Genomic DNA, 27,865 nt, shown 5'->3' on the forward strand with positions numbered 1-27,865 from the left:
CTCAGGCGGCATGCATTATTTTATATAAGTATTTTCAAAACTGATTCAGTACTCTTTATATATCATAAATGTATTTTAAACTATATAATATCAATTTCCACATTGCCATTCTTACTGAACATGTAACCAGAATGTATTTAAATACACGTCACATGATTGTACTTATATAAACTTGTCTGAGTGACACACAATGACTGAAGCTCAGCATCCAACACTGGTAGCCAGTTTTAGCATAGAATTTCCCAAAAAGCAACAATGTTGACTTATCCAAATTTGAAAGCATATAAAATTAATCTTTACTGGAAAATTTTACAGTCGGCAATGTTATTTCAGTGTTTTGCATAATAAGACTTAAATCAAATGTATTTTTTTTTTTTTAAGAGAAAGGAAGCAGAATTTTATTCTGCAAAAAGAAATCTTGAAAATTTTCCTAAAAGCAAAAATCTAAAATATCACTCATATTCTGATAAAAAGATATACAATACAAGTTCTGGTAAAATGCCCATTATTTAAAAATAATAAAATATAAACCAAACAAAAGAATAAACTAAGTCATTCTTAGAAACAAAAATTACTTAATAGCTTTATCCATTTCTTCTGGAGTTAACCCTAAAACTTTTGTTATACTGAAAATGGTTAATAATGATATCTATATTAATATATGATAGAGGGTTCAATTCTTTCTCAAAATAAGTCATTATTTTCTTTTACACTTCCAGTCTGATCCTACAAAAAAAAACATACAACGACCAGTCTGATCCTACACTATGACCAAATGTATACCAAATTATTAATTCTACAATGTTAGAATTTCTCCACAAAGTTTAATTTGACCATAGCCCTGTTAAATGATGACACATGTGAGACTTATATAGAGAAGTCTAAGAAACAATGACATCACTTACTTAAGCGCTTCTTTGACTTCCGTTGATGTGACATTATTATTTTCAGCATCTTGTAGTGTGTTATTACCAACTTTTACAACACCATCTGCTAAATTCAGTAACTCTTCAATAGGTAAACATCGATTAATCACTGAAAGAACAGAACACAAGTCATGGTGATTAACAGCCTACTTTTATTTATGCACCAAGCAGGCTAAGGAGGTAGGCATACACCTTGCAGTGTGCTATGAGAGAAATTTGCTTGGATAACTGTCAGGTTTTTTTTTTTTATGTACATGAAATGAAATGGGGTTTAACGTCCTACTGTTCTGCTCCTATACTGGGCTAATGAAGACGGGCATACACCATACAGTGTGCTATGAGGGAAATTTTGCCCGGGCAGCGGCACTATCGCCTACTCTTATATCGAATTCCAACTGCCAGGGGATCTTTTACGTGCATTCCAATATATACATGGGACCTAGACAGCTGTCCTTGTCAGGCCCTCCGTTCTGCACCACTGACAAGGGAAAACCACGTTGGAAAATCTGGATGAACTTTCTCGGCCAATGCAGAGATCGAACACCCGACCTCCAGGCTAGCGAGCCAGCGTCTTAACCACTTAGCCACCGTGGCTCCTTTTTTATGTACACACCAACATGTAGTGTAGACAGGACCTCAGTTTTCTGCCCCATCTGGTAAAGTAACTACTGTTCCTTGCCAGACTCTCTATCTTGCATCATTGAGAAGGGGAAACCAAGCTGGAAAATCTTGAGGAACTTTCATAGAAAACATTGGGATCGAGCATGGGACCTCCTTATTAGTGAGACAGCACCTCATTCACTGAGTCACTGTGGCTCCAAATAAGAATTTGAAGCCATTTGAAGAAAGAATTATAAATGTTAACATGCAGGTGCTGCTAGTAATAAAACAGTTGTTCTTGAACCATGTTCTTTATCCAGTGGATGAAACTGGACAAAATGAATCAATAACAAGTAGACGTTTTGAACGGAAAAATCCCACTTGAAAAGTGGTCTGTAAGTGCATTATTTAAGAGAATCAGACTTTAGATCATATCTTAATATACTATTCAAAAAAAGTAGGGGATATTTGATTTTGGGGGCATAATACTAAAATATGCAAATGACTACGAAAAAAGTCACTATAGAACCTAACAGAAGAAACATTTCCAGTTACATGTGACGCCCAAACGCACCAATAGCTACCGCATGGAATGCAGGTGATGCTTGGGATCATCATGGGGGTCCAACCCAAGATTTGCACGACTCTGACTTTGAATGTTACAGTCATTGTGGCATTGAATTCCAGGGTGGAAACATCAGTTTAATTGTTTTAGTGACCAGAAATCAAATTTTGATATGCGTCGGCTTACCCAAAATGAAAGGTTACGTGCCCTTGGCATGCTACAGATCGGCACAACACAGGCGGTTGTGGCGCGGACGATGAATGTTTCTCAGTCTGTCATAAGCAGGCTATGGTCCAGATACTGTGATACACAATCTGTACAGGACAGACCACGCTCAGGTCGACCAAGGGCGACAACTCAAGCCCAGGATCGATTTATCCGTACCTTGGCCTTGAGAAATCGTGTCATCACAGCAAATCAGATCAGCGCTAGTCTTCAAACAGACACTGGTGTGAGAGTGAGTGGCCAGACGATTCGGAATCGACTGCATAGGGGTCACCTTCGCGTCCGACGTCCTCGCGTGATCCCTTGTTTGAGAGATCATCACATTCAGGCAAGACGTCGTTGTTGTAGGGATCGTCAACACTGGGATAATCGACGCTGGAGCAATGTGATGTTTTCAGATGAGTCAAGGTTCACTGTTGATTTTTTGGACAGACGTAGGAGGGTGTGGCGTCGTCAAAACGAGCGCTTCAAAGACGTTAACGTCATCAGACATGATCGATTTGGGGGTGGTTCTGTTATGGTGTGGGGAGGCATCACTGTTGCTGGAAGAACGGCTTTACATGTTGTTGCAGGGCGTGTTACAGGCCAGTACTACCGGGACAACATCTTGGCAGTCCATGTTGTGCCGTTCGCACGACGTCATGGCCGCCGTTTCATCTTCCAGGATGACAACGCAAGATGTCACAGGGCCAGGATCGTTACAGGTTACCTCCAACAACAGAACATCACCACATTACCTTGGCCAGCACTGAGTCCCGACCTCTCTCCCATCGAGCATGCCTGGGACATGCTTGGACAGAGGTTACGTCAACGTCAACAACGTCCTGCCAATGTCCAAGAACTTGCTGCTGCGTTGCAACAGGAATGGGACAATCTGGACCAAAATGACCTTAGACGTCTCATTAGGAGTATGCCACGTCGGATCAATGCTTGTTTGGCAAACAGAGGAGGATTTACCCGTTACTGACTTGGTTGTGATGCTGTGGTAAATTTGCTGTTTGACCCCGGGTATCATTTTACCCTTATAATGGTCAGTCTGTGCCTTACTTAGTCTAACGATCATTTGGAATAAATCGATGAATGTGAACTTCATTTCATTTTGTCATTTGTTTCTTCGTCAGTTTCATTAGGTGACTTTAATAACACTTAAAAATCAAATATCCCCTACTTTTTTTGAATAGTATATTTACTTATACATTATTCATGAACTTACCGGATTTGCTTTTTAAATAATATGCTGAACAGTCTTCATCTACCACCAAATCTTTTACACTCTAAAATGATTACAATATTTTATTTTATTCAAATCCTTCAAGTAACATTCAAACTAATAATATATCTAAACTACAGAATCTTGAATCCATGAATTCTATGAAAGGAAATGAAATGAAATGGAGTTTAGCATTCTACTGTTCTGCTCTAAACTGGGCTAATGAAGACGGGCATATGCCATACAGTGTGCTATGAGGGAACTTTTGCCCGCACAGCGGCACTACAGTCTACTCTTATATCGAATTCCAACTGCTAAGGGATCTTTTACATGCACGCCTATGTGTACACAGGACTTGGGTTTTTCGTTCCATACGAACGATTAAACAGCTGTCCTTGTCAGGCCATCCGTCCTGCACCATGAATTCTAATCAAATGACACTATGTGTTACCCTATAATAAGATCGGTTACACTTTAATAAGATGTCTTACATTTTAATAAGATGTGTTACACTTTAATGAGGTGTGTTACACTGATGTGTTACACTATTGATAAGATGTGTTACACTAAAATAATGTGCGTTACACTAAAATAATGTGTGTAACACTATTGATAAGATGTGTTACAGTATTGATAAGATGTGTTACACTACTATTGAAAAGGTGTGTTACACTATTGATAAGATGTGTTACACTATGATAATGGGTTACACAATGATAAGAAGTGATACACAATAACAAGATGATAATATGATGAACTTCACTGTAAGTTACCATATACATATCACAACTTGGAAGAATAAAACTAGATAGGGCCCCACTCCTCCTTGAATCAGCCCGTTCACAATTTACTTATCTAATCATTCTCTTTATCACAGTATTAAATTAATGCCTACCTTAGCTGATTTGTCTGTATTATATTTACAATATAATAATTTACTTTTATCATTATCTATTAAATTTTCAAAATATGCATAGTTAGTACTTGGACAATCCGTTACACAGATCTGAAAAAAATCAGACAAAAATATTCATTATTCAATAATATAAGTAAATGTAATTTAACAATCAATGTTTAAACTTTTACTAAAGAACCTGCCAAGACATGACTTAGGAGAAGAAGTTAATTGTTTATGCTGGCCTGCCAGAGAGATAAAATTCAGAAGTGATTACGACATAAATCTGATAGGATAAATGCCAAGTTGTTTCTTAGAACACTTATTAAAGCTTTGAATTTTAACATTCAGTAAAGCCTAACTTTTGTGCCCATTTGAATAAATAATTTTTCCTCATTTGTTTCAAGTAGGTTGGTTGGCTCAACATATAAAGTGCATTGAATAATTAAAGTGTAGTGGTATTAGTTTACTTCTGTTTACCTGTGGTGTAGGACATCCATTTACAAAAACACCGGGTCCCATTCGACCACACTTCACCAAATCAAAGAAATAAAGTTTATCTTTTCCTCTGAAATATGTAAAGATATCAAAATTACCGTTTCACGACTGACATTGCTTCCATCATTCACATTGCTTGTATTGCACAGGTTAGAGTTCACGTAGGGTATAATGTACAATAGTTTTAAATGACAGCTTCATATTGTTCATTCCACATTAACCCTTTAAGTGTGTAGACAACTGCCACTCACTGTGTGTAGGGCGTAATATAACGCCTGGAGGTATTTTCCCCAACCTATTCTTAGAACATAGTTCGTCACTTGGGGGAATCCCTTGGGAATTCCCCCACAATCGCAGCATGTGTAGGACGTTATATTACGTCCTGGACAACTGCCACTCACTGTGTGTAAGGCGTAATTTAACGCCTTGGAGGTATTTTCCGCAACCTATACTTAGAACATAGTACATAGTTCTTCGTCACTTCGTCAAATTAATTACACAATAGGGGGTAGTTAACGTTTTAAAAACGTCATGCTTAACGGGTTAAATATGGGTTTATAAAAATTAATTATCTATGAATCTTACCTCATATTACCATATCCACAGAGATTTCCATCCGAATCCTGTGGATATAGCAGTAACTTTGGGTCCCCATAGGCATACCCTATAAATCAGTAAATATTATAGAATTAAAATTCTAAAACTATACAAAAGTTTGGATGTTTGAAATTGGCATTGGGTATCACACTATATTTTCAAAATATAAATTCCAAAACTATGAAGAATAACCCTCTTACTGTATGTGCAAAAAATGGTTGGAAGGATACCTGGTACACTGCATATTGATATCAGGGATACAGTTAGGCTGATAAGGAAAATCCACAGGTAATACTCACAAGAAACAAATCTGAGCGTAGCTTATTCAAGATGATAAAAATCCTATACAATGCTATCATTCGAAATGCATCATGGATTAAATTTTTGATATCTTGTATACAGTCTTACTGGCACAAATTATTTCCCAAAAATATTTTACATGTGCATGTTTGTGAGATTACAGACATCACAGAAACATTTATTAATCACATGTCTGATCCTTTCTAATTTTGGGTGCTGTTAAATTTTTAATGAAATTTAAATTATCTACTTACCAAAGTAGGCCACTACAGCCAAGCCCAATATAAATACTACAAAAACTATACAACATATTACATCTGTACATGATCTGGAATATTTGATACAAATGTTATAATGTGGTAATTTTATGTAAGAAATTTATATATCAATTTTAGCTTTCTTAAATCTATAGCCATTGAAATATTTCAAAATTTACATTATGATATTCTAAATATTCAAACATGGTAATGTTCTGAAACTTATAAACATTAATCATCCAAAATTTAAACATTCATAAACTAAAATTTTATACAAATTTTGTTTGAATGTGGTCTAAAATTTATTATTTGCTGCATTTTGATAGGTGATATTTAGACAACACGTGGTTAATGTTTAATGGTTTCACACTTTAAAGATTGGAAGGAAATTTATTTGTACCTATTTTTTATTGGTCCATTAAATGTGGGGTCATATTTTAAAGGTTTACCTGAAACATAATAAAGAAAACAATAATTAAAACAGATAAACATTCTGATTAAAAGTTTGTTAATCATATATTTGTATAAAATTATTTTTGGGGGTTGTGTGGTACATTTATGTATATGCAAAAAAATATTCTGTTGTCTTAAATTTGTGAGGTATTTTACCATTTACCATGTTTATTTTGTATTCTTGTTTATACAGACTAATTAAAATAGTACTCAAAGTATAGAAATGAAATGAAATGAAATGGAGTTTAACGTCCTACTGTTCTGCTCCTAACCTTGGCTAATAAAGACGGGCATACGCCATACAGTGTGCTATGAGGGAAATTTTGCCCGGACAGTGGCACTACGGCCTACTCTTATGTCGAATTCCAACTGCCAAGGGATCTTTTACGTGCACGCCAATGTGTACACGGGACCTCGGTTTTTCGTGCCGTCCGAACGACTAGACAGCTTTCCTTGTCAGCCCATCCGTCCTGCATCACTGACAAGGGAGAACCACGCCGGAAAATCTGGATGAACTTTCTCGGCCAATGCAGGGATCGAACACCCGACCTCCAGGCTAGCGAGCTAGCGTCTTACCCACTTAGCCACATGATCCCCCTCAAAGTATAGACCTTTCTCAAAAAGTGGATAGGTGGGAGCAAATACATGTAGTCACACTTTATGTAATGGACTAAATAAGAAAGATATTTTCAATGGAGGAAATTTTGGGAATTTTGTTCCCAAAATTGCAGAACTTGCTGATTCATAAGAATGATCCATACAGAAATTCTTAGTTTTCTTTTGATGGGCAAACCTAAAAGGCTTGTGAATATACTCCAGGACATTAAAGACTTTTCAAAGGTTCTTACTGGAATTTTCTGAAACTATGGATCGTTTATGGGGATAAAAAGGGGTAAGTCATGTTATAAAGACATTTTCAACTGCAAATATATGGAAACAATATAATATGAAACATATTTATTTTAACTTTATCTGTGATAAAAAAAAATAAACTGGTGGAACTGTTAATTGTGATATAATTGATATATTGGATTCTACTTTTTAAATTTCAACTAGTCATAATAACAATAAATTTAACGGTTGAAGGTGATTTAATTTATTTCTCCCCTTAAATCAACATTTTTCATTTATAAATTTAGAAGAATGACAACTGGACTGGTATTTAATCTTTCGATCACTGCCTCCAGGATAAAAAATCTGAAGAACACTGCCGTAACAGCAGTGAGGTAAATTGTGGTCTAAAATACGTTAATTGTATGTGTACTGGTATAACGGTGACAAAATGTAAAATATTATGTAGGATTACAGAAAGCCTTTCTTACCACAAGCCTTTGTAACCTTGAACCACAGACTTATTTATTTCACCAAATTTTTTTTAATAATTATTGCACATGACATTACCATGAATAGAAATGAACATTTTCTTCAAAACCATGTTTAAATCTCTCTTACCTGGACGGTAACTAGAACTAGCCAACCAATCCCAGCAAGTTTGAAAATAAAATCTCAAAAAAATTGATCTTTACACAGATGAATAGATGGAGCGGAGCTATGACAATATATTTCCCACATGAAATGTTGGCATAAAAGAAATTAAGCAGTGGTCTTGTCATGTCAATAAAATGTCTAATTAATAATTTATATAACATTTAAGGCCTTCAGAAAGACCTGCAAAAGCCAAATTTAGCTCTTGAATAATGTATCTTTAAGATTTTGTTAAACTCAATTATATGAACAAGGTTATGCCTGATACTGTCATTTTGTTTAAAAATGTTTTGCTTGACAAAGCACACTAACTAAACATCCTCATTGCCAGTAGTCTACATACCACATATTTAACAAAGCCAGATTTTTGTGAATAAAAAATGAAGATATCTTATAACTATCTAAAAACATATCGTTTTATGTGTTGTCAGTGACTAGTGGTAAAAGTTGTTTTTGAAATCATTTATTTCAAATATTTTCAGACATGATTAATTTCTTAGAAACCTTATTCTTCAAACCTTATACTTATTTTACTAATCATTCAGATTTTACAATCAATGTCAACTATAACGATTCACAAATAGATTCATTTTACCTTTTTTTTTCATTAAATATTAATTTCTAGATTCAGATTTCATCTGTATATTCAAATTAGTTATAAATATATAGATAAATTTGCATTGGTATTAGGAATAACAATACATCACGTCCCATTTAACAAATTTAATTATGCTGAATCACTTCTAAATTTAAATAAATTGTAAGGCAGCAGTCACCACCAATATATCTAAATAATTTTCACAAAAGACAATACTAATTCATGTATTAATATTTTAACAGGTTAAAAAACACCAAAGAATTATAAAGTAAGACACTTTTCTGGAATCTTCAGGGAAAGAAGAATGGGTGTAAAAATGCCCAGTTTACTAGGTCATATTAGGGGAGAGAGAGAGAAATGGGGTTTAACATCCACTCGACACAACTAGGTCATTTCGGGATTAACACATGGTTTAATTTTATTTTAATTCATTAATTCGCTTGCGCATAGGGGTCTTTAGCAGTGGGAGGAAACCGGAGGACCCGGAGAAAACCCACGAGGTTGGACAGGCGACCCTACTCCTTGTCACGTACAACCGGGGATTCGAAACCACGCCAGTCGACTCAATGACAGACTTGATGATACAGCGCGCGCACGCTAACCTTTCAGCCATCCAACCCCCCAGGTCATATTAGGACTAACATATAGTCCATATATTATTTAATTAAATATCTTTCAATAAGAGGTTTTTTGTAGTGGATGGAAAGGACAGAAAAGCAAAGACCCTATAGACAACCCACAAGATTTGACAGGTGACACTAATTCTATGTTGTGGGATTGGATGGTCGAATGGTTCAAGGTTTGTCATTGAGTAAACTGGCATGGTTTCAATTCTCAGCTTTTTTCGTGACTAGAGTCGCCTGTGGGTTTTCTCTGGGTCCTCCGGTTACCACCTACTGCTAAAAAGATCCTGACACTTACAAGCAATTTATTGAAATAAAATTAAACCATATGTTGGTCGAGAAATGGCCTAGTTTGTGTGGAGTGGATGTTAAACCCCAATTCTCTCTCGACATGATCCACAACACATTGCTTCACAACATTCATGCAAGCACATGTCTGCCGATTCAATGTAACCTGATCACTGGTCAATCTAGACTTTGAAATCACAGTCTTGATCAGGAATTGTTAGCACAACATCACTCATAATGAGACTAGGATCAAGAACATTGGGATGACAATTTCTAACCTGCTTCAGAAATCAAAGCATAAAATTATTTGATATTCTCTTATGAATAAGATTATTCTCACCTCCTCCTTTTTTTGTTGAGCCATTCGCATCTTCATTAAGTTCAATATCATTCACTTTTTTATCCTTTTTACCCATAATTTACACTACTTACAATGTCAAAGTTTTATAACTCTTTTGTTTAAAATATAAACCTGTAGATATGTGCAATTATACAATTAGACACCATAGCTTTTCCTACCTATATAAATTTACATGATATATTTACATACATATGTGCATGTGTAGATTTTGTTAATCCAACAGTCACGACAATTAAACTTTGTGTGCATTATGTATACAAACCAAATATAAACTATATAATTTTAGAACAAGATTATTTGCAGTCTTTTTTTATTATCTAAGAATAATAGTTAAATATTTTTATTTGTAACTCTAGTTTCAGAAGAAAAAAAATTCAGAAAGAGAAAAGAGTATCTGCATTTTTTGCATAAAATATGAAACAATTTGATAAAATGCCACTGGTAATCGGAGACAAAAACTACTTCCATGAACAAATACTAGCAAGAGTCTGTTGTCTAATTCTGATTCAAAACCTTCAATTTAAATCAAACATTATACCCACTATAATATACTGTGCAACAGTCCAGAAAATCATACTTATAAATCCTATAAATTATGAAAACCATTCCTGAATATTTCTACCACATCATGCTACATCATTTTCAGGTTTAATATCAAATACAAGGTAATATCAGCCATATAATCATTTGCACCGATAACAACACAATTCACCATTCTGTCAATATAATTAATCATCTACATCTAATTTAAAGGAACAATTGAACAAGATTGTTTTGTGTTGAATGAAGGTTGTATTAATATTTGAGCTCTCTGCCCTGGAAGACAATCTTCAAACAAATAACAAACACAAGAGGGTTGGTGTGAAATGTCATTTTATTAAATGACAGTATTTAAATGTAATTAGATTGCATTTAAGATATGTGCTTGCTAAAATTATAAAGCAATTACCCGAAGAACCTCGTGCTTCTGAAGATTAACCAATCGTTGGGCTGAATCAAAACCCATCTAAACAGCCATATCAATATTAAAAGGACATAACCTCATGTGTGGATACAGGTTTGTTTGTTTAGCTCGATCCGCTCAACTGTCTTTTCTTACATCTCTTTATCAGAAATGTTGCTTGAACAAATGCAGTGAAAATTAGAATATCACTGTTTTAATGTGCCAAATTCCCCTTTTTAGTCAACCTTGCCATGTATTCTAGTCTATTAAAAAATGGATAGAAAAGTTCCAAAATTTGGTTTGCACATGCCCGGTAAAGAATTCATATGAGCAATCTAATTAAAATATAGATCTATATTTCGTTTCGTTTTTTATACTTTCGATGGCCTACACTACATGTAGATTTAACAAGTTATAGTGGGAGTTCACGTTCTATGACGTCAGGTACCAAGCAAGCGACATTTGACCCGATTACGTCAGTCATTCGATTAACCAATTAGCGACCGCCATGTATTTTTCATCTACTTTTGCTTTGTTTTGATTTCTATTGCCGCTAATGTCTACCCACAGTTCCACGCAAAAAAAGGTCAAATGCTCGATTCGACAGACCATTTGATTGGCTGACCCCTCATTTCAAGAAGAACACGAGTTAAATAACAACACTTCCAGATCCAAGTGTAGTAAAGACAAGTAAAATCAAAATTTTGAACTATAAAAAAACGAAACGAAATTGGATCTGTGTTTTAATCAAATTGTCATATGAGTGTCTTTAACATATATTCAATGTATAATTGCATGTTGTTTTCTGATATCATGATAATGTATTAGTTTGCTGATAAGATAAACAAACATTTGTAACTAATACTGCAGGGCCAGACTAAACTAGAAATCAATAGATAGGCCTAACATGGTCTTTTATCTTGACGACAAAAAGAAATATTAATGTAATGTCTTTATTGTTGATCATTTAAAGATAGGTTGCCAGACAAGAAACAATGGTGCATTAATATGAAACTATGACAAAATCAAGGGCATTATCTCAATAATTAATTATCAGAAATTGTTGAAATTAGTTAGTATTATTTGTTCAACTATAATATTTCAATATATAATTATATCAATGGTGCATTGACAAGATTCTATGACATCATCAAGGGCGATAACCCTATGACCAATTATCAGAAATTGTTTATTTCACTAATCTGGACAATGCATATGAATTTCAGAAGGAATCATAACTTTTGCCACAAGAGCGATCACAAGGTTCTGCAAAGTCAAAGGGCCACATCTTGGAAGTAATAACAGAAATTGTTGGCTTGATAGGCTTATATACCACTAATTTGAACAAAGAAAATTAAATTTCAAACAGATACTAAGATAGCATGATGACTTTAATGATAACAATAATATCCAGCTGAAAGGAGCTAAATCGCTAAATTTTGGGAACTAGAAATTGACAGAAATGGGTCGCAACGCATATAATAATGTAATATGAATGTACATAAACTGATTTACATTCAATTGTTTCTGTTTTTACTGTAGTTTCTACACCAGGAATCTCAATCGAATGGCAATCTCTAGCATCTGGTTATTCCAGTCTACACCGAAGGTATTTATTGTGCGCATGCTCTCCAGATAAGAATATGGCATCACCGTTCGACATGACTTGTGGAATATGTCTAGCCTCATTCTTCAAGTCCCTTGTTACAAATGGCGCTGAAAAGCATTCTGGTACACGATTCGTGTACTAATGGTAAAATGTGTATTTTGTCCTAAATATTGGATATCAGAAGCCCATCTTTTCCTGGTAAAATCAATGTTGATTTAAATTGAGAAATAATTTGTGTTTTCAATGTCGAAGACTTTGGATAGTACAGAGTTAGAGACTTAGCTACTTTAAATGAGAGTGTATACAAATTTGTGGACAGATTCAGCAATCATTTGGAATTATTCATATTTTCAACATAGGTTATGTTTATAAGCTAACATATTATATTCAAACATACAGTCTAAATACAAATACAACAGCTTTGTTTGTTTACCCAAGTCATTACCAATAGCACAACTTTGATCACTAGTCAAACAAGTGATTTTGGATAAATATCTACATGTTTAAATCCAGGATAGTCTTAACAGCATTATAGACCCCTCTGGCCAAAGTAGTGCACTGGGGCTACTACCTACACAACCACCGAAAGGACTAAAAATTAAACAAATATTTATTATATTCTTACTAACAACAAAATCAGTTTTTAAACATTTAAAAACATGATGTACATAGATTAGCATAAGGTCCCCTATACCTGTAGGAACACCGGGCAACTACCCATGTGTCCATGTGTTAAGGCCACCCTGTTATAAACACTGAAATGTATGTCCTGAATTAAATGAACATTTAAAACTGCTGATTAAACCTGGAAAAATTCAGTTCAATGCTCTTTCTTAGAAGTATAAATGCTTAGGCCTACCCATGACAAAATATCTTCACATCCACAAACAAACTTTCTTGCTCACAGTGAAGTACACATATCTATGACAGAAAGACTGAAGGAAAACTGAAATCCTAATCAAGTGAACTGATCACAGTGAATATAAATCAGATTGAGTATATTATGACCAGGTAGTTTTTAACACAGCCATTCACCCAATATTAAGGTAGTAGACTTAAACCATAAATAGGCACCCAAGATGGATTATCTAAAGTAAATTAATAATGGTCAGCTATGACAGAGATAATAGACAATAGTAGTAATATATATAACACATATATAAACATTACATAATCAAGGCCCAAAATAGTCAACTTAGTAAATGAATGAATGGATGTCACTTACTTCTTAACAACTATAAAATATTATTAAGTTTAAATCTATATATATATAGAAAGAGAGAAAAATGGGGTTTAACGTCAACTCGACACAAACTAGGACATTTCGGGACCAGCATATGGTTTAATTTTTTCATTTCAATTATTCGCTAGCGCGTGGGGGTCTTTAGCAGTGGGAGGAAACCGGAGGACCTGGAGAAAACCCACGAGGTTGGACAGGCGACTCTACTCCTTGTCACATACAACCAGGGATTCGAAACCACGCCAGTTTACTCAATGACAGGCTTTATGATACAGCACGCAAGTGCCAACCATTCGATCATCCAACACCCCTTAAATCTATATAATTAACATTTATTGTTGATTGTTACCAAGTTTCCTCTACTATATTAGAGGAAGATTGTAGATTGTGAGGGTGGACCACAGGTAGGCAGCAGGACATACGTATTACTGAAGGGCAGGTCTCTGATAAGTTATTATTTTGATGCTGTTCCTTATTAGGTTACCTAGCCTGTGGGTCAGTATTGTATATATATTATTATTGTTTAAGTTTTGTGACAGAATATAAGATTAGACCAAGAAGAAGTGAGTTGTTGAATTATTGTATTACTATGTTCAATCTAGCTTACAACCCAAAACTAGATTGAACATACAACCCATCGTCAAAGGTTGGACTATATGAGCAGGTCCATAAAACCTGGATGATAATATCATGAACTATCCCTGGGGATTATCTCCCTGATTATTCAACACAAATACTGACTTTGATATAAAAACATAATATCATGATAGCAAACAAGAATCAATTTGTTGGATATTTAGATCATTTGACCAATCTATCATTTTCTAATTAATTATTGAACTATAGTAGATGTTGTTGTTATGGTTTCAGCTTTGAAAGCCCTGGCCTCTGACCTGTATTATAATCTTGTAAGGTTTCATGGATAAAGAGTAAGTATCTGAAGAGAGATAGAGAAATGGGGCTTAATGGTACACTGAACACAAACTAGGTCTTTTTGGGGCTAACATATTATGTTATTACTCTTATTTCGATAATTAGTGTAGGGGTCGTTAGCAGTGGGAGGAAACTGAAGGCACACAAAGGTTTGGCGCTGGTCCTTGTCATGTACAGACCGAAACCACACCCCTTTACTCAATCACAGACCTTACGATTTAAATTTTACTACTCAGCCAAATAACCCCCTGTAAAAATGTGGTAAAAATATTAAGAGATTTGAATATCAATAGAACACAAGGAAATTTAGTCCTCCATAGAAAATTACCTGCCAGAGATCATAGAATGAATTAAAATTAAAACACTCAGGAACACTAAATTTCCAATGATTAAAATATTTATGACCTGTTCAGTGTTATCAAAGACATAAACTACTGTAAACTGAGTGTAGAACACCGTTATTCTAAAATAAATATAATGAACTAATTATCAACCCTTCCAAAACCACCAAAAGAACATCACGGGCAGAATGATGGCAGCACATCACCAACAGCAGTATCTGAACATCCAAAGCTTTAAGAACGCTGTTAGATTAATATATTATTGACAAGATTAACACAGAACACAATTGTAAAATTTGGGGACATTATATTATAAAAACATTTTTTAAAGTAAAATATTTGCCCTGAATACAAAAAAAAATATGGCCTGATTTAGATTCTTATAATTTACAATGTTTGTATAAAAAAACAATTTAATATATCATAAATTAGTTCAAACATTTGTCATATTGGTTACACCTTGCAAGATAAGCTATAGGTATTTCCACTTAGAATTAGATACTACATATTACTATATGAGTATAGTAATAAAAACTTGTTTAAAGATATGATTCATTAGAACCTATAGGTCCTTGAAGTTATTCATACTGTATATTGTAAATCGTGATGTACATAGTCTAAAATTAATCTATGACCACATCAAAAAGGTTCATCATAGTTATAAATGAAATTGACCACATTTTTACATAAAATAATTTATAAGCTAATGACTGACCCTTTTTTACTGCCATTGTTTTCTGCAGTCTTCATAAAAAAATATAGAAGAAATATTTCACTGATAAAGAAATATTTCTAAAATTTGTAACAATATTAAAGATACATATGGTGATCTAAATTGACAAAATTTAAATTTGATTCACAAATGCTGCAAATATAAACCTTGTGGGTTTTCTTCGGGTCCTCCGGTTTCCTCCCACTGCTAAAGACCCCTATGCGCAAGCAAATTATTAAAATAAAATTGAACAATGTGTTAGTCCCTAGTTTGTGTCGAGTGGACGTTAAACCCCATTTCTCTCTCTCTCTCACCCTTAACATGTGGCAAAGTCATCTGTGCTAGATGTAATATCGTTGTCAATAAAACCAGTTTTAAAATTATTTCATTATGAACTCTGTCTAATTTGATTGTAAAACTGTGAACAGAAAGATAACTTCACAAGATGTCTTCAAAATTTCCATATACCCTAATCGAGCAACGCCAAATGCATTAAAAATTATATTCAGAAACCTCTCCTGTACCACGATCACAAGTCTGAATATAAATGGGGAGATAACTATTCAATTTGTACCATAATTAGAAAATTCTGAATTTTGATAGGGTTCTTCCAGATAACTATATGAACTTCTGCAAATCAAAAAGAAATCTGTCAAGAGCTCTGACCAGCAGATTGTTCACAAGAAATTATTGTGGACGCACTAACCAAATGTCATGTCGGACGTGCATCACAGCATTATACATTCACAATAAATGTGGACTTATAAAAATAACCTTTTGATAATGGAAACATGTATAATAACTGCCAATATATTGATAGGCAAACAGCCATCAAACTATGTGAAATATTATGTCCTATTGGTCTCAGTGTCATGGACTTCGGCTTTAATTATAATAATATCAGTTATTTACTTCATCCATGAATGATTTTTATAGATTTATACACAATTTTTCAATATGAAAGATCAATAAATTGTATTGGTAAGAGACATGACCAGCTTAAGAAAAAGATTTCTGAAGTAAAAGATGCCACTTTAAAACAGACGATTGTCGACAAATCAGAAGCCAACACCTGCATAACATTATAAACCAAAATACACCATGAGGACTTTCTTAATTTAAAATTACAATAGTCCATACATATTATACCCATGTGTTCAACATTACTTTGCTACTTTTCAAATTTATAATGTTGTGACTAGTATTTATGGACTCATTTTTCAGTTTAGGTAAATATACTGAAACCACAAATATCCCAATATGTAATTTAAATGTACTAATAATAATTATTCCAGGTTTATTAAACAACAAATTCCTGGACAAAAAGACATGTCCACTTTATGGAAATTAACTTACAAAAACAATTTCCAAATATATTTTCCCCCATTTCATTTGTTTGAAGCATAAATTAATCAATAAATAAGTATCACTTTATATCTAATAATTTATCTAACTAAAGAAATTTAAAAATGAAACTAGAGCTACATATCTTAAAATAATATCAAACACTTTAATCAAAATTTTAAACTACATATACTAATCCTATACTATTGTTCTAGTATCATTTGTTAATATCTTCCAATGCACACACACACATATTCACCTGTAAGATGAACTATATAATTTCCTAGATAAAGTCTTCTTTTCCAAGTAATCGAATGAAATAGGCCCTATGACCCTTAAAATATATTACAACACATCACAACGCCTAAAATAACTCCATATACCGGTACAAAACACAGTTCCTTTAAATATACCTACAAAGAATCGCACAGCGTGACTTTATACTCAGGGTCCCCTTACTGTTGTCTTTTATATCTAAAGAGAAAATTTCTTTTATACAGGTATATGAAATGAGAATGAAGAGATATATCTATAGATTGTATTTTACATCCTGGTCAATGGTGAACAAGGACAAGGTGATCAAAACCTTTAAATCATTGAGCTTGCTATCAAGTTACTTGGTTATAAAAATAATAAATTATTTACCTTTGTTATTATCTTATCTACAGTAAAACATGGAAAATATGGTTCATACATATCTATATGATATCTATATTACGAGCGAACATGCAAAAAATGGATTCAGGTTTTCTCGAGCAGATTAATTTATCAAATATGGACCTTTTATCAAGATTTTTTGGGGTGTATTATAATTCTACTTGAAATCGGTAAAGTAGCTACATCAGTGAGGTTTACTTGATCAGATTCTTTTAATAACTGTTGATCACAAAGTCAGAGGAGCTTTGTTAAAGTAGTACGGACTCAAAAATATTTCTGTATGTAAGTTCATGTTACAAGTTTTATGAGTTATGAACTAATTTCTTTAACATAAACAAAGTATTGCCAGGCAACATATATACGCCCATAGCTATGGGAGAATGCTGTAGAACCTGGGACAAAGACTGTTACACAGGCAACTCTATACCAGAGGTCTATTAATTGGCCATGCCCAGAATAGGTTTTAGGTGTTAATGGAGTGACCAACCAGCTTTGAATAAAAATTTCACTGAATATAATACAAATGATGGGCTACCATTTATCTATTTGGCAATATGAATTCTAATTTATTATCCACACTTAAAGAGTAGATCAAATGATTTTCATGTAAATGTATATGACATCTGAATAGTTTACTAAAACACAAAACAAACAATCGGTAATGTCAATGTTATTGACAAAGCCTTGAAAAAAATATATTGTACCAATACCAACCGAATTACAGGATGTCAACATATCAATGTGTTTACCCGGTCAAAGTGGGATAAAATAAATGGGATTAATATTTTTTTTTTCATTAAGATAACCCGCAACCACTGAAATAAAATATCAGCTTACTCTCATCTACAGTTTCAAGTGCTTCATCTTCTTTATTCGTCATATCCTATTTCCAGGTAATCCAACAATACAGCTAGCTATATGACAGACACCTCCAACTTCTATTAATATATCCAATATGTATTAAATGTTTATCAGAAAATTTGTGTACTGATAACGATTGGTAACAATATTACAGTTTGTTTATTGGTATTTTACTCATGTTACCAGCCTGTAATATTTCATTTGAAATAAATCAAATGGAAATTAACCTAAAAGTGGTTTTATTGATATCTCAAATTTATATAAAGTTGTAAATATATAAACATATTAATTAACGATGAAAAGAGCATTTAATAAATTCAATAAAGCAAAACAATTAATTCAAAACTTGCATAACAATATATATGCCATCTTTAATTTGAATTAATAGAATAAGGACCTGGTTTTCTAACTGGGGTTCCACACACAAGTTATCTATTGGAACCATGAAATAGAAAAAAAATGGTTCTAAGAGCATATGAATTTATATTCAATTTTTGAAAAAAAATATGGTAATTTCTAATCAGCGATGTTCGGTGTAATAAATGAACAATTCAAATTGAACGACAGTCGTTTACACCTGCTTAGTGCATTGTACATGTTTTTTTTAAATTACTATTTTGTCGTTTGTGCATCAGCCTTTACTAATTACTTCCACATTGTGTTGTAGGATATGTTTTTATTTTTTCATTACAAAAATGGCACCCGAAACCATAGGGTACACTAATCGTGTACTGATTATAAAATGTTAATTGTGTCTTAAATATTGGATATTAGGATCCTATAGTTTCACAACAAGATAACAAAATCAATATTGATTGAAACTGATCAATATTGGAATCTAATTCGGGTTTTTAATTTCGAATATTATGGAAAATATTGAGTTAAAGACTTAATAGCTCCTTTTAAACTTGTGTCAAATGCAATTATTTTTATTCAGATACATATTATTTCTCAGAAACTACTCATGGTATCACTTCAAGAATTTAATTTCCAACATTCGTCAAAACATGGATGCAATTTAAGAGATAAAACTATTTTGAAAAGTCTGTGCATATCACCATGCAAACTCTTAGTCCATGTGACAGGCAGATATTCATTACCAATTTGGTGAATGGGCATTCCCACCAAGTGTCGCTAGTAAAAACTTGGTTCCACGTGACCTTATCGATGGTAAGAGAACCGTATCGGTATTAAATTCCATATTAACGACAAAAACTAACGTTTGTCAACAAACAAGTTCGTAATGAATGTACAGGAAAACTGTGCTATAAGGTAAACAATGAGGTCACGTGGGACAGCCTCGCCTATAAATTATGTCCCCTAGCGAGGACGCCCATTGGTTTTACTATGATTTTCAGTTAGCCTTAGGTCTAAAGTGTCCAAAATTGGTTGATGCGCCATAGTCATTATAGTACTAGGCTTAGTACGAACTCCTATGTTATTTATCTTACAAGTCCCTGTGGTCAGTTAACCACGTGATGTTGTGTTCTTCCGGTTCTCTCTGTATTATTACCGCCATTAAATAGTCTTGTATTGTTTGTCGCTGTTTGTGTAATTAATCCAATCCGGTGATTATTCACCGACTGTCATGGTGGCTAGAGTTGGATCAGACTCCATTCTTCTAAAGGTATTAACTTTTCGTAAAGGAAAAATCGCGCCATAGTCATTAGTACTAGGCTTAGTACGAACTCCTATGTTATTTATCTTACAAGTCCCTGTGGTCAGTTAACCACATGATGTTGTGTTCTTCCGGTTCTCTCTGTATTATAACCGCCATTAAATAATCTTGTATTGTTTGTCGCTGTTTGTGTAATTAATCCAATCCGGTGATTATTCACCGACTGTCGATGGACTTCCGGGTCACTTTGCCAAATGTCAGTTTGGCGCCCATCTTTAAAATTGGCCGCCATTTTTTTTATTTGAAATAGCTAGTGCGAGTCGGGGAAGCCTTCATAACTCCTCAAGAGTTTCTCCTATGAATATGTAATATAGATCAAAATGTTCATAATATAATTCTGCATCTGCTGGTATATGATATATGTTGTTTAATCAATACTATCAGTTTTAAAATAAAAGATTAATCTGAAAAAAGCAACATTTTCAATTTTTTTCATGTCTGTTCATAAGTTTACTAACAAATAATTTTCAGACCCATATAAGCCAAATTATCTATTTGGTCAACTAAAGTGATTTAATAGATATCAGAAACATTGATCATAAAAATAATTTCTAATATGAGTGTCCCAAATCCAAGATGGCGGAAATTCAAAATGGCGATTAAATTTCTTAAAATGGCCAATTTGTCAGATAATAGTCATTTCATTGTTTGATATGACATGTACTATCCAATTGCAAGGGTGCTCAGTGTTGCTGAACTTACAATTAAAGATACATTATGTAAGATTTAGATAAAGAGCTAGCCATTCTTGCTACAATAGTTCGAAAATAGATAATTTAAAATGAATTAAATAATTTGAAAATTTCATTCAAATTACTCTATTGCGAGCAAAGATATTAGCCTTTGAAGGTTTGACAAGACGTGTGCAATAATTTCAACCACTGTACTGGATGTTGGAAGCTAAGTCTTGCTCCTCCATTTTTTGACTGAATCAAAATATATCTGAACTGTTCTAATCTATTTAATATCAGAGAAATCCGATGCCATCGAAAGTTGATTATGGCCTGGATCAGTTAATTAATGTCTAATTTATAATTTAGAAAACATTTCAGGCCTAAAGAAAGACCTGCAACAGGCAGATTAATTAGCGCTTGCATAATGTATGTTTAATCTAAACAAAAGTTTGAAAAATTCAAGGCGACGAAAATTCAAAATGGCCGCCAGAATTTCCGTAAAATGAGTGACTTTTTTTTAGAAAATCGTCAACTTTCTGTTTTATATAGCTTAGCTTATAATATCTCTCTATAAGGTTTACAGAGTTACTGATAACTTGAATAAAAACTCAAAAATGAATGCTGAAAATGATGGTAATGATAATGCTAAAATTAACACATCTGATACGACCTTCCACCCACCCCATAAACAATACAATGGGGCATATGGAATTGATTATACTGGATCTCACAGATCACAAGATATTTCTCCAAAATAATGAGGCATTTTAATTTAATCTCCTATGTCTTTGCACCATTTTTAGCCGTACTGAGAATTATTTATGATATATCCAGTTGTTACGAATTTAAGTTCTTTTATTCGTTCTTTTTACATTAAAGACTCTATATGCCTGGCAACTCTTGTCATATAGTCTAGTAGGCCTGCAGCTAAAATTTCTAGCTTGCTTAGAAACACAGTTCCGCTGCAAGGTCCTCCCTACTAAACAAACTATACATTTTTGGAAAGCTTATAACACCAGGAACACAAATCCAAGCAAAATGTTTTAAGGGCAGGTGAAAATTGTGATAATTGTCAAGTAAATGCTATATTTATACTCACAATTGTGAAGATGAATTAAACTTACACACACGATACCTAGGATAGGACAGGCTTATCTTTGCTCCGTGAGGTGAACGACAGGGTTCTCTCCAACCAGACTCAAAATTTCTTTTGAAAAAACTGACTGTAAATGGTGCTTTCTAGAGTATATCCTGGTGTTTTTAGCTTATGCATATATTTTAACAATTTCTAGGTTGTGTAGAAAGATATGGTGCTTAAATGTGTTGCAAATTTCCATATTACATGGTAGACTTCAACTTATCATATAAACAATTGGTATTTATTTAAAATTTCTGTTTTATCGAATGAACAATTATTGTTCATTCGCATAGAAAGATATGATGTTAAACATGTTACAAATTATTAGTTGAGTATTTTACAGCTACAAGAAAGTTTACGTTTAATCGAAAAATTCCAATAAATAATTTATTTTTAAGTTGAAGGGAGAGTCCTACAGGTGGTAGACCATATTAAATGCTTTTTAAATGTGTATTTTCATAAACTTTGTATGCAGATAGATTATTATACTGAAGGGCCGTCTGAATAGAAAATAAGATTTTGTGTGAAACAGGTGTCCTAAAAAACTGGGTTCACTAATATATGATTCATTCAACAACAAGTATCACATAGCAGCAGATGAAGCATTATCTTGCGAACATTGTGAGCCACATTCCATATCCATAGGTCAATCTGTTCAGGAGTTATGAAGGTTTCCCTGATGCGCTCAATTTAAATGAAATAACGGCGGCAATTTTTAAAAATGGCCGCCAAAATGGAATTTAGCAAAGTGACCCCGAAGCGCATCAACACTTCAGCCACCAGGCTCACTAAAAATCATGGTTGAATTTATTCATCAAATTGGTAATGATGCTCCAAAATTCGAGGTCTGTCACATGGACTATCTTTGAAATTGATAATTTGGCACAAATAATGCATGGGAAGTGATGCAATTCTAAGAAAATGTGTATTTTTGTCATTTTTAGAACACTATTGTAAATATCATTTTGTCTCAGTAGAACTAATGATCACACAGAACTTGATTAGAGCCAGCATATAATCCAGAATCTGACTATGGTTACGAAATAGCTGGCATGAAAAGTACATTTTTTGAGGTTTATTTTGGTACAATTTGTTATTTCAGCACATTTCGCCTCTATCACCATTTGTGTTTGAAGTATTTAAAAAAAAGAGTTATTCTCTCGACACTAAAACACACTGATTACGAGATAATGCTCTCCGAAACTTGTTGAAGACTGCCATATTGAATTATGTTAGTTACGTCAATTTGCCATGGATGAATTCGTCCGAATTTGTGTATGGTGTTGTCTGATGTACGTATTATTGAACCAAACTGTATTGTTTTCTTTTGCAATTTGTTTGGGGTAAAATGTTATCCCTCCCTCCCTCCGCATACAGGACAAAAATGTAAGGGTTTCCCTAACCTGTAACCCAACGATTAGGGATGTCGACTCGAGTGACGTCATAGGTTGTACGTGAAGGTACCACGGCAGCCAAGTCGCATGACACAAACATGACTTCTTTTAATAGATTTTTTTTAGCTTTGGGCATTTCCTAGAGAATACAATGTTTTGTGAATGATGTGAAGCAAACTTTGATAGATTAATTAGTTTGAATATGTTTTTAGTCCAAATATATCATCAAATCACCCAGTTTGTACCGTAGAAGGTATCTTTAATGTGTTATTTTCTAATATAAAGGTAACAATTATTATTGTGATAAATATATACATGTAGATTGGTTTTTATTAGCGCCAGGAATATGTTGGCTAACTTCCTGGTGCTGGAATATGGGCGAGAGATTCCGCTCGGTTGTTAAGATCATATTTTTATACTAACTACCTACATGTACATCATTGTCTTGATAATGTAATCATTCATTTAGAACCATGTCAATTTGGCCTTGATATATACAAAAATGGCCCCACAATTCAATGTACAAAAGTAACCCGATGATTTTATTGGTGCTTGTGTCTGTGTAGGCTAATATATGCAAAGTCGTTCTGTATTTGCAGAGCCAATGAGTTATCCTGCTGTTCATTTTATAAATGTATGATTTGCAAAGACTCTGGTGCATCATCTATCACAACACAAAATCTCTTAATATTATTTACGATTGTATATAAATTTCTAACCATGCGCTGTCATCTATGTGAACTTTTGGGGACACAAACTATACAGGTGCTGCCAACACACATAAAAACAATTGTTTATTTAATCAAATGTAGACATTTATAATAAATTGATTAAACACAGGCAAATTATTTTTTTCAGATTTGATTACTGGGGTTTCATGTATCATGTGTTGCCCACAGCAAATAAAAATAATTGTTCATTAAAGTGGCTAAGTCTCTAACTCAATATCATCCAACACTACTACATGACTACACTCTGTGTAATCCGACATATTGTTACGATCCCGTACGATGTCGGATGTGACAGAGTGCACTGTATACTGATTTTAAAATGTTCAATATCTCATATTTTTTTGGCAAGATTACAGCATCAATATTGACTGAAATGGACCAATATTGAATTTTAAACCATCTTTTTAATTTTGAATTTTATGGAAAATATTGATTTAATGGTTTATTTCCTTTAAACATTCTGATTTTTTCATTCCAATCAACAAGTAGAATAACATAGACATCGATAGATAAAGAAATAGTTTTTATTTTATTTCATCTGTTTCTAACAATTTTCAAGAAATAATTATGTACATTTACTCGATTTAAAAGGCATTAGTGAAACCTAGAGCTGCGTCGCAGGTCTATGTACTTTCTTTTTTTTAAACACCTTGGCAATTATGAAAAATATGCTAAGTCTGTTCTCACCTGGCGTGCTTTGTAATTGTTTTCTAAAAGTCTACAAATGCTTCTTTGACAAGAAATATAGCAGTCCATAGTCCATACCTCTGTAAACCGATATTTTTGTGAGAGCCTGTACTGCAATATTAATTTATATAATGTTCTCAGCAATCCTTATACAGTGTCAGATTCTCATTTACAAGAAGAAACCTCTCTATCTTTGCAAACTTAAAAGATTATTGACTCACGATGGCATATTTTGTTAAATTGCGTAGTCACACATGTGCTAATATAGTTCTAGTGGATTTGTTAAAAGAAACGTTTAATACTTGAACACCTGTTAAAGATATTGAGGACAGTTTGTCTGATCAATGAACATAAAATAGAATTGCGTTCGTATGTATAATTTAATAAAGAATTCATTATAGTGATACACAATGGTTATGACATAAGCATGTAGACAGTATTCTAAAAATTGATTTAATCAAAACCTTTTATTTCTTTATTTAAATATCATTACAATTTAGGTAGCATTTTAATGTTAAATGCTCAAAATGTTCAAGAAAGCACTTGTGAAGAGTTTGGGAGAGGTGGTAGACTCATAGGTGCCTGAGCACGGAGTGCAGGGGGGGGGGGGCAGCTGCCCCCTCTAACTTTCAGACAATCTGCCTTTTCGGGCAGACGGGTAAAGTGAAAACAAAAATTATCATTTCATCTAGTTGGCAAAATAAGTGCTGCGGTTACGCCGCTTGTAACCTGAAAATTTTTTCGAGCATGTTAGGTTCTGCCACTCTACTATTCAGCGAGCCTGTATGCCTATGGGCTTACTTTTGGGCACTGAACTCGCAGTTATGCTGAAATTTCCCAAGATTTAATAATAGCTTACTAAATATAAACTTAATTACTACTATTTCTTGGCTTAGGTAACAGATTGTTACAGAACAGAATGCATTTATAAGTATATATCAAGTATATTTAGTTTTGTTTGCACTCTTAATTTAACAAAGCTTGCCTTCATTCTATAAACATATTATATATATATATATGCAACTAAATTATTGATTTTACAAAGCTGTTTAGAAACCAGAATAAATAACCTAGTGATGACTAAAATATTGGGGCGGATCTACTATAAAACTAATGAAGGACTACTTGTATTGGTTGGAACATTACTTACCACATTGTGAAGTTTTTTTAAGGGTGAAGAGCTATAGTACTACATAACATTATATTCCAGCCAGACTGTAGTCTTTTCTAGGTTTTATATTCCATGGAATGGAAATGAATAACGGTTAACAAATCGTCATCAGTGGCAGATTCAGGTGGATACCTCTCTTTAAATTATGGAATAAAAAGTTCACTTATCGTTTTGTTTCTATGAAACGTGTGAATTTGAGCTTTTTATTGGTTGGGGTGATGTAGCTAATGAAATTTAAAGGTTATATTTGGGTGCGTATGTGCAACAAATCAACAATGACACCCCGATTTGTCAAAATTTCCTCGAAAAACCTCCGGAACTCCCCCACAACCCAAGTATCTGTTTGTCATCACCATACTTCAGTCATTTTGAGTCATATATTTATATGGTAGCTTTTATTTCTTAGGTTTGTGTGCAATCCTTGGGGGGGGGGGGATTTTTCACCTACTCTTTGTCAATTTACAAATTTACTTCATAGTTATTTTATGTACAGGCCAATATGTACAAGGGTGAACTTTAGGTTTTCAAGTGACTATGTACACTCTCCTTGTTATCCCTGTGGGCATCAAACCTGATAAGTGAATGCCAGGCTTGAAAAATTGTGACAGATCTTCTTGGTCCATGCTGAGGTTTGAACTAATAGTCGAGAGTCCTGTGCCCTAACTGCTCATATACTACAGCCTTCATCAACCCAATAAGTGTTGGGTTAATGGCAAACTTTAAACCAAAGAACATGTGATATCTATAAGCATTGAAATTGTTTAATTGAAATAAATCAATAAATATAACTAAATCAAAATTCAAATATCAATTGAAAAATGTGTTGATGATATTCATGCATGGATGCTTGGTTAATGATGTACTTAATGATGGTAAAACTGAAGTTATACATTTTCATTCTAAGTATAGATGTTGTGATAAATTAAAAACGATACAAATTAGCAATGAGGAAGTTCTTCCATGTTCAGCTGTTCGTAATTTAGGTTTTTATTTCATCTGGTCACGTTACTAAAGTATGCCAGTCAGCGTTTTTCGCGCTGCATAAAATTGGTCGTATTCACAATGTTTTAGACCGCACCCCTACTGAATCACTTGTTCACGCTTTCATCACCTCAGGCCTTGATTACTGTAATAGTCTTTTGCATCATCTCTATCCTAGCTCTCTAACTAAACTTCTCCAGTTTATCCAAAACTCTGCTGCACGACTCGTAACACACACCCGTAAGAATGAGCACATCACCCCAATTCTCCACGACCTACACTGGTTACCTGTGCACAGCCGCACTGAATTAAAAATCCTCACTTTCAATTATAAATGTTTCAATCAACTAGCACCACCTTATCTGTCTGATCTTTTAACACAGCTGGGGTACTTCTTATTGAGCCAGCATGACCGATCCCCCAGGTGACGTACAGCAAGCATGCCATCGCTAATGCTGCTCCTCGATTATGGAACCCTATCCCTCTTTCTATTCGAAATGCCTCCTCCCTGGACTTATTCAAAAAACACCTCAAAACACATCTTTTCCAAAAGCATTACACTGATTGATTCACTTACACTACTATTGCTTTTATTTTTGCTTTGTTTTTATGTTGTATTATATGTTTTTATGTCATATTATATGTTTTTATGTCATATTATATGTTTTCATATTATATGTTTTTATGTCATATTATATGTTTTTATGTCATTATATGTTTTTATGTCATATTAGTTGTTTTCATTTCATATTATATGTTTTAGTACTACGCATTGAGATTGTTTTTATGGTGTAATGCGTATAATAAGAAATAAATATTATTATCATATTATACAGCAATAACAAAAACATTACTAAATTAATACAAAAAATAAATTTCATTCAATCTCC

The 27,865-nt window shown here is 33.6% G+C and overlaps 1 protein-coding gene across 5 annotated transcripts in view; it reads right to left on the reverse strand.

Moving 5' to 3' along the window:
* Window positions 1–27,865, reverse strand: part of LOC126826959 (choline transporter-like protein 4) — a 53,842-nt gene that overhangs the window by 13,843 nt on the left and 12,134 nt on the right. For 2 of the 5 annotated variants that reach the window (XM_050556128.2, XM_056101184.1), the window contains 8 exons: window positions 6,474–6,522; window positions 6,071–6,144; window positions 5,505–5,583; window positions 4,902–4,989; window positions 4,422–4,532; window positions 3,530–3,590; window positions 906–1,035; window positions 576–626 (listed from right to left, as the gene is read on the reverse strand). In XM_050556128.2, coding sequence (XP_050412085.2) covers window positions 576–626; window positions 906–1,035; window positions 3,530–3,590; window positions 4,422–4,532; window positions 4,902–4,989; window positions 5,505–5,583; window positions 6,071–6,144; window positions 6,474–6,522 — 643 coding nt within the window. Of the gene's footprint in view, window positions 1–575; window positions 627–905; window positions 1,036–3,529; window positions 3,591–4,421; window positions 4,533–4,901; window positions 4,990–5,504; window positions 5,584–6,070; window positions 6,145–6,473; window positions 6,523–9,860; window positions 9,993–17,262; window positions 17,375–18,497; window positions 18,599–24,823; window positions 25,057–27,865 lie in introns of those variants that run through there. The other 3 variants (XM_050556127.2, XM_050556126.2, XM_050556135.2) reach the window with 3 other exon arrangements.

The sequence above is a fragment of the Patella vulgata genome, chromosome 1, assembly GCF_932274485.2.
Source record: "Patella vulgata chromosome 1, xgPatVulg1.2, whole genome shotgun sequence".
NCBI classification, from domain to species: domain Eukaryota; kingdom Metazoa; phylum Mollusca; class Gastropoda; family Patellidae; genus Patella; species Patella vulgata.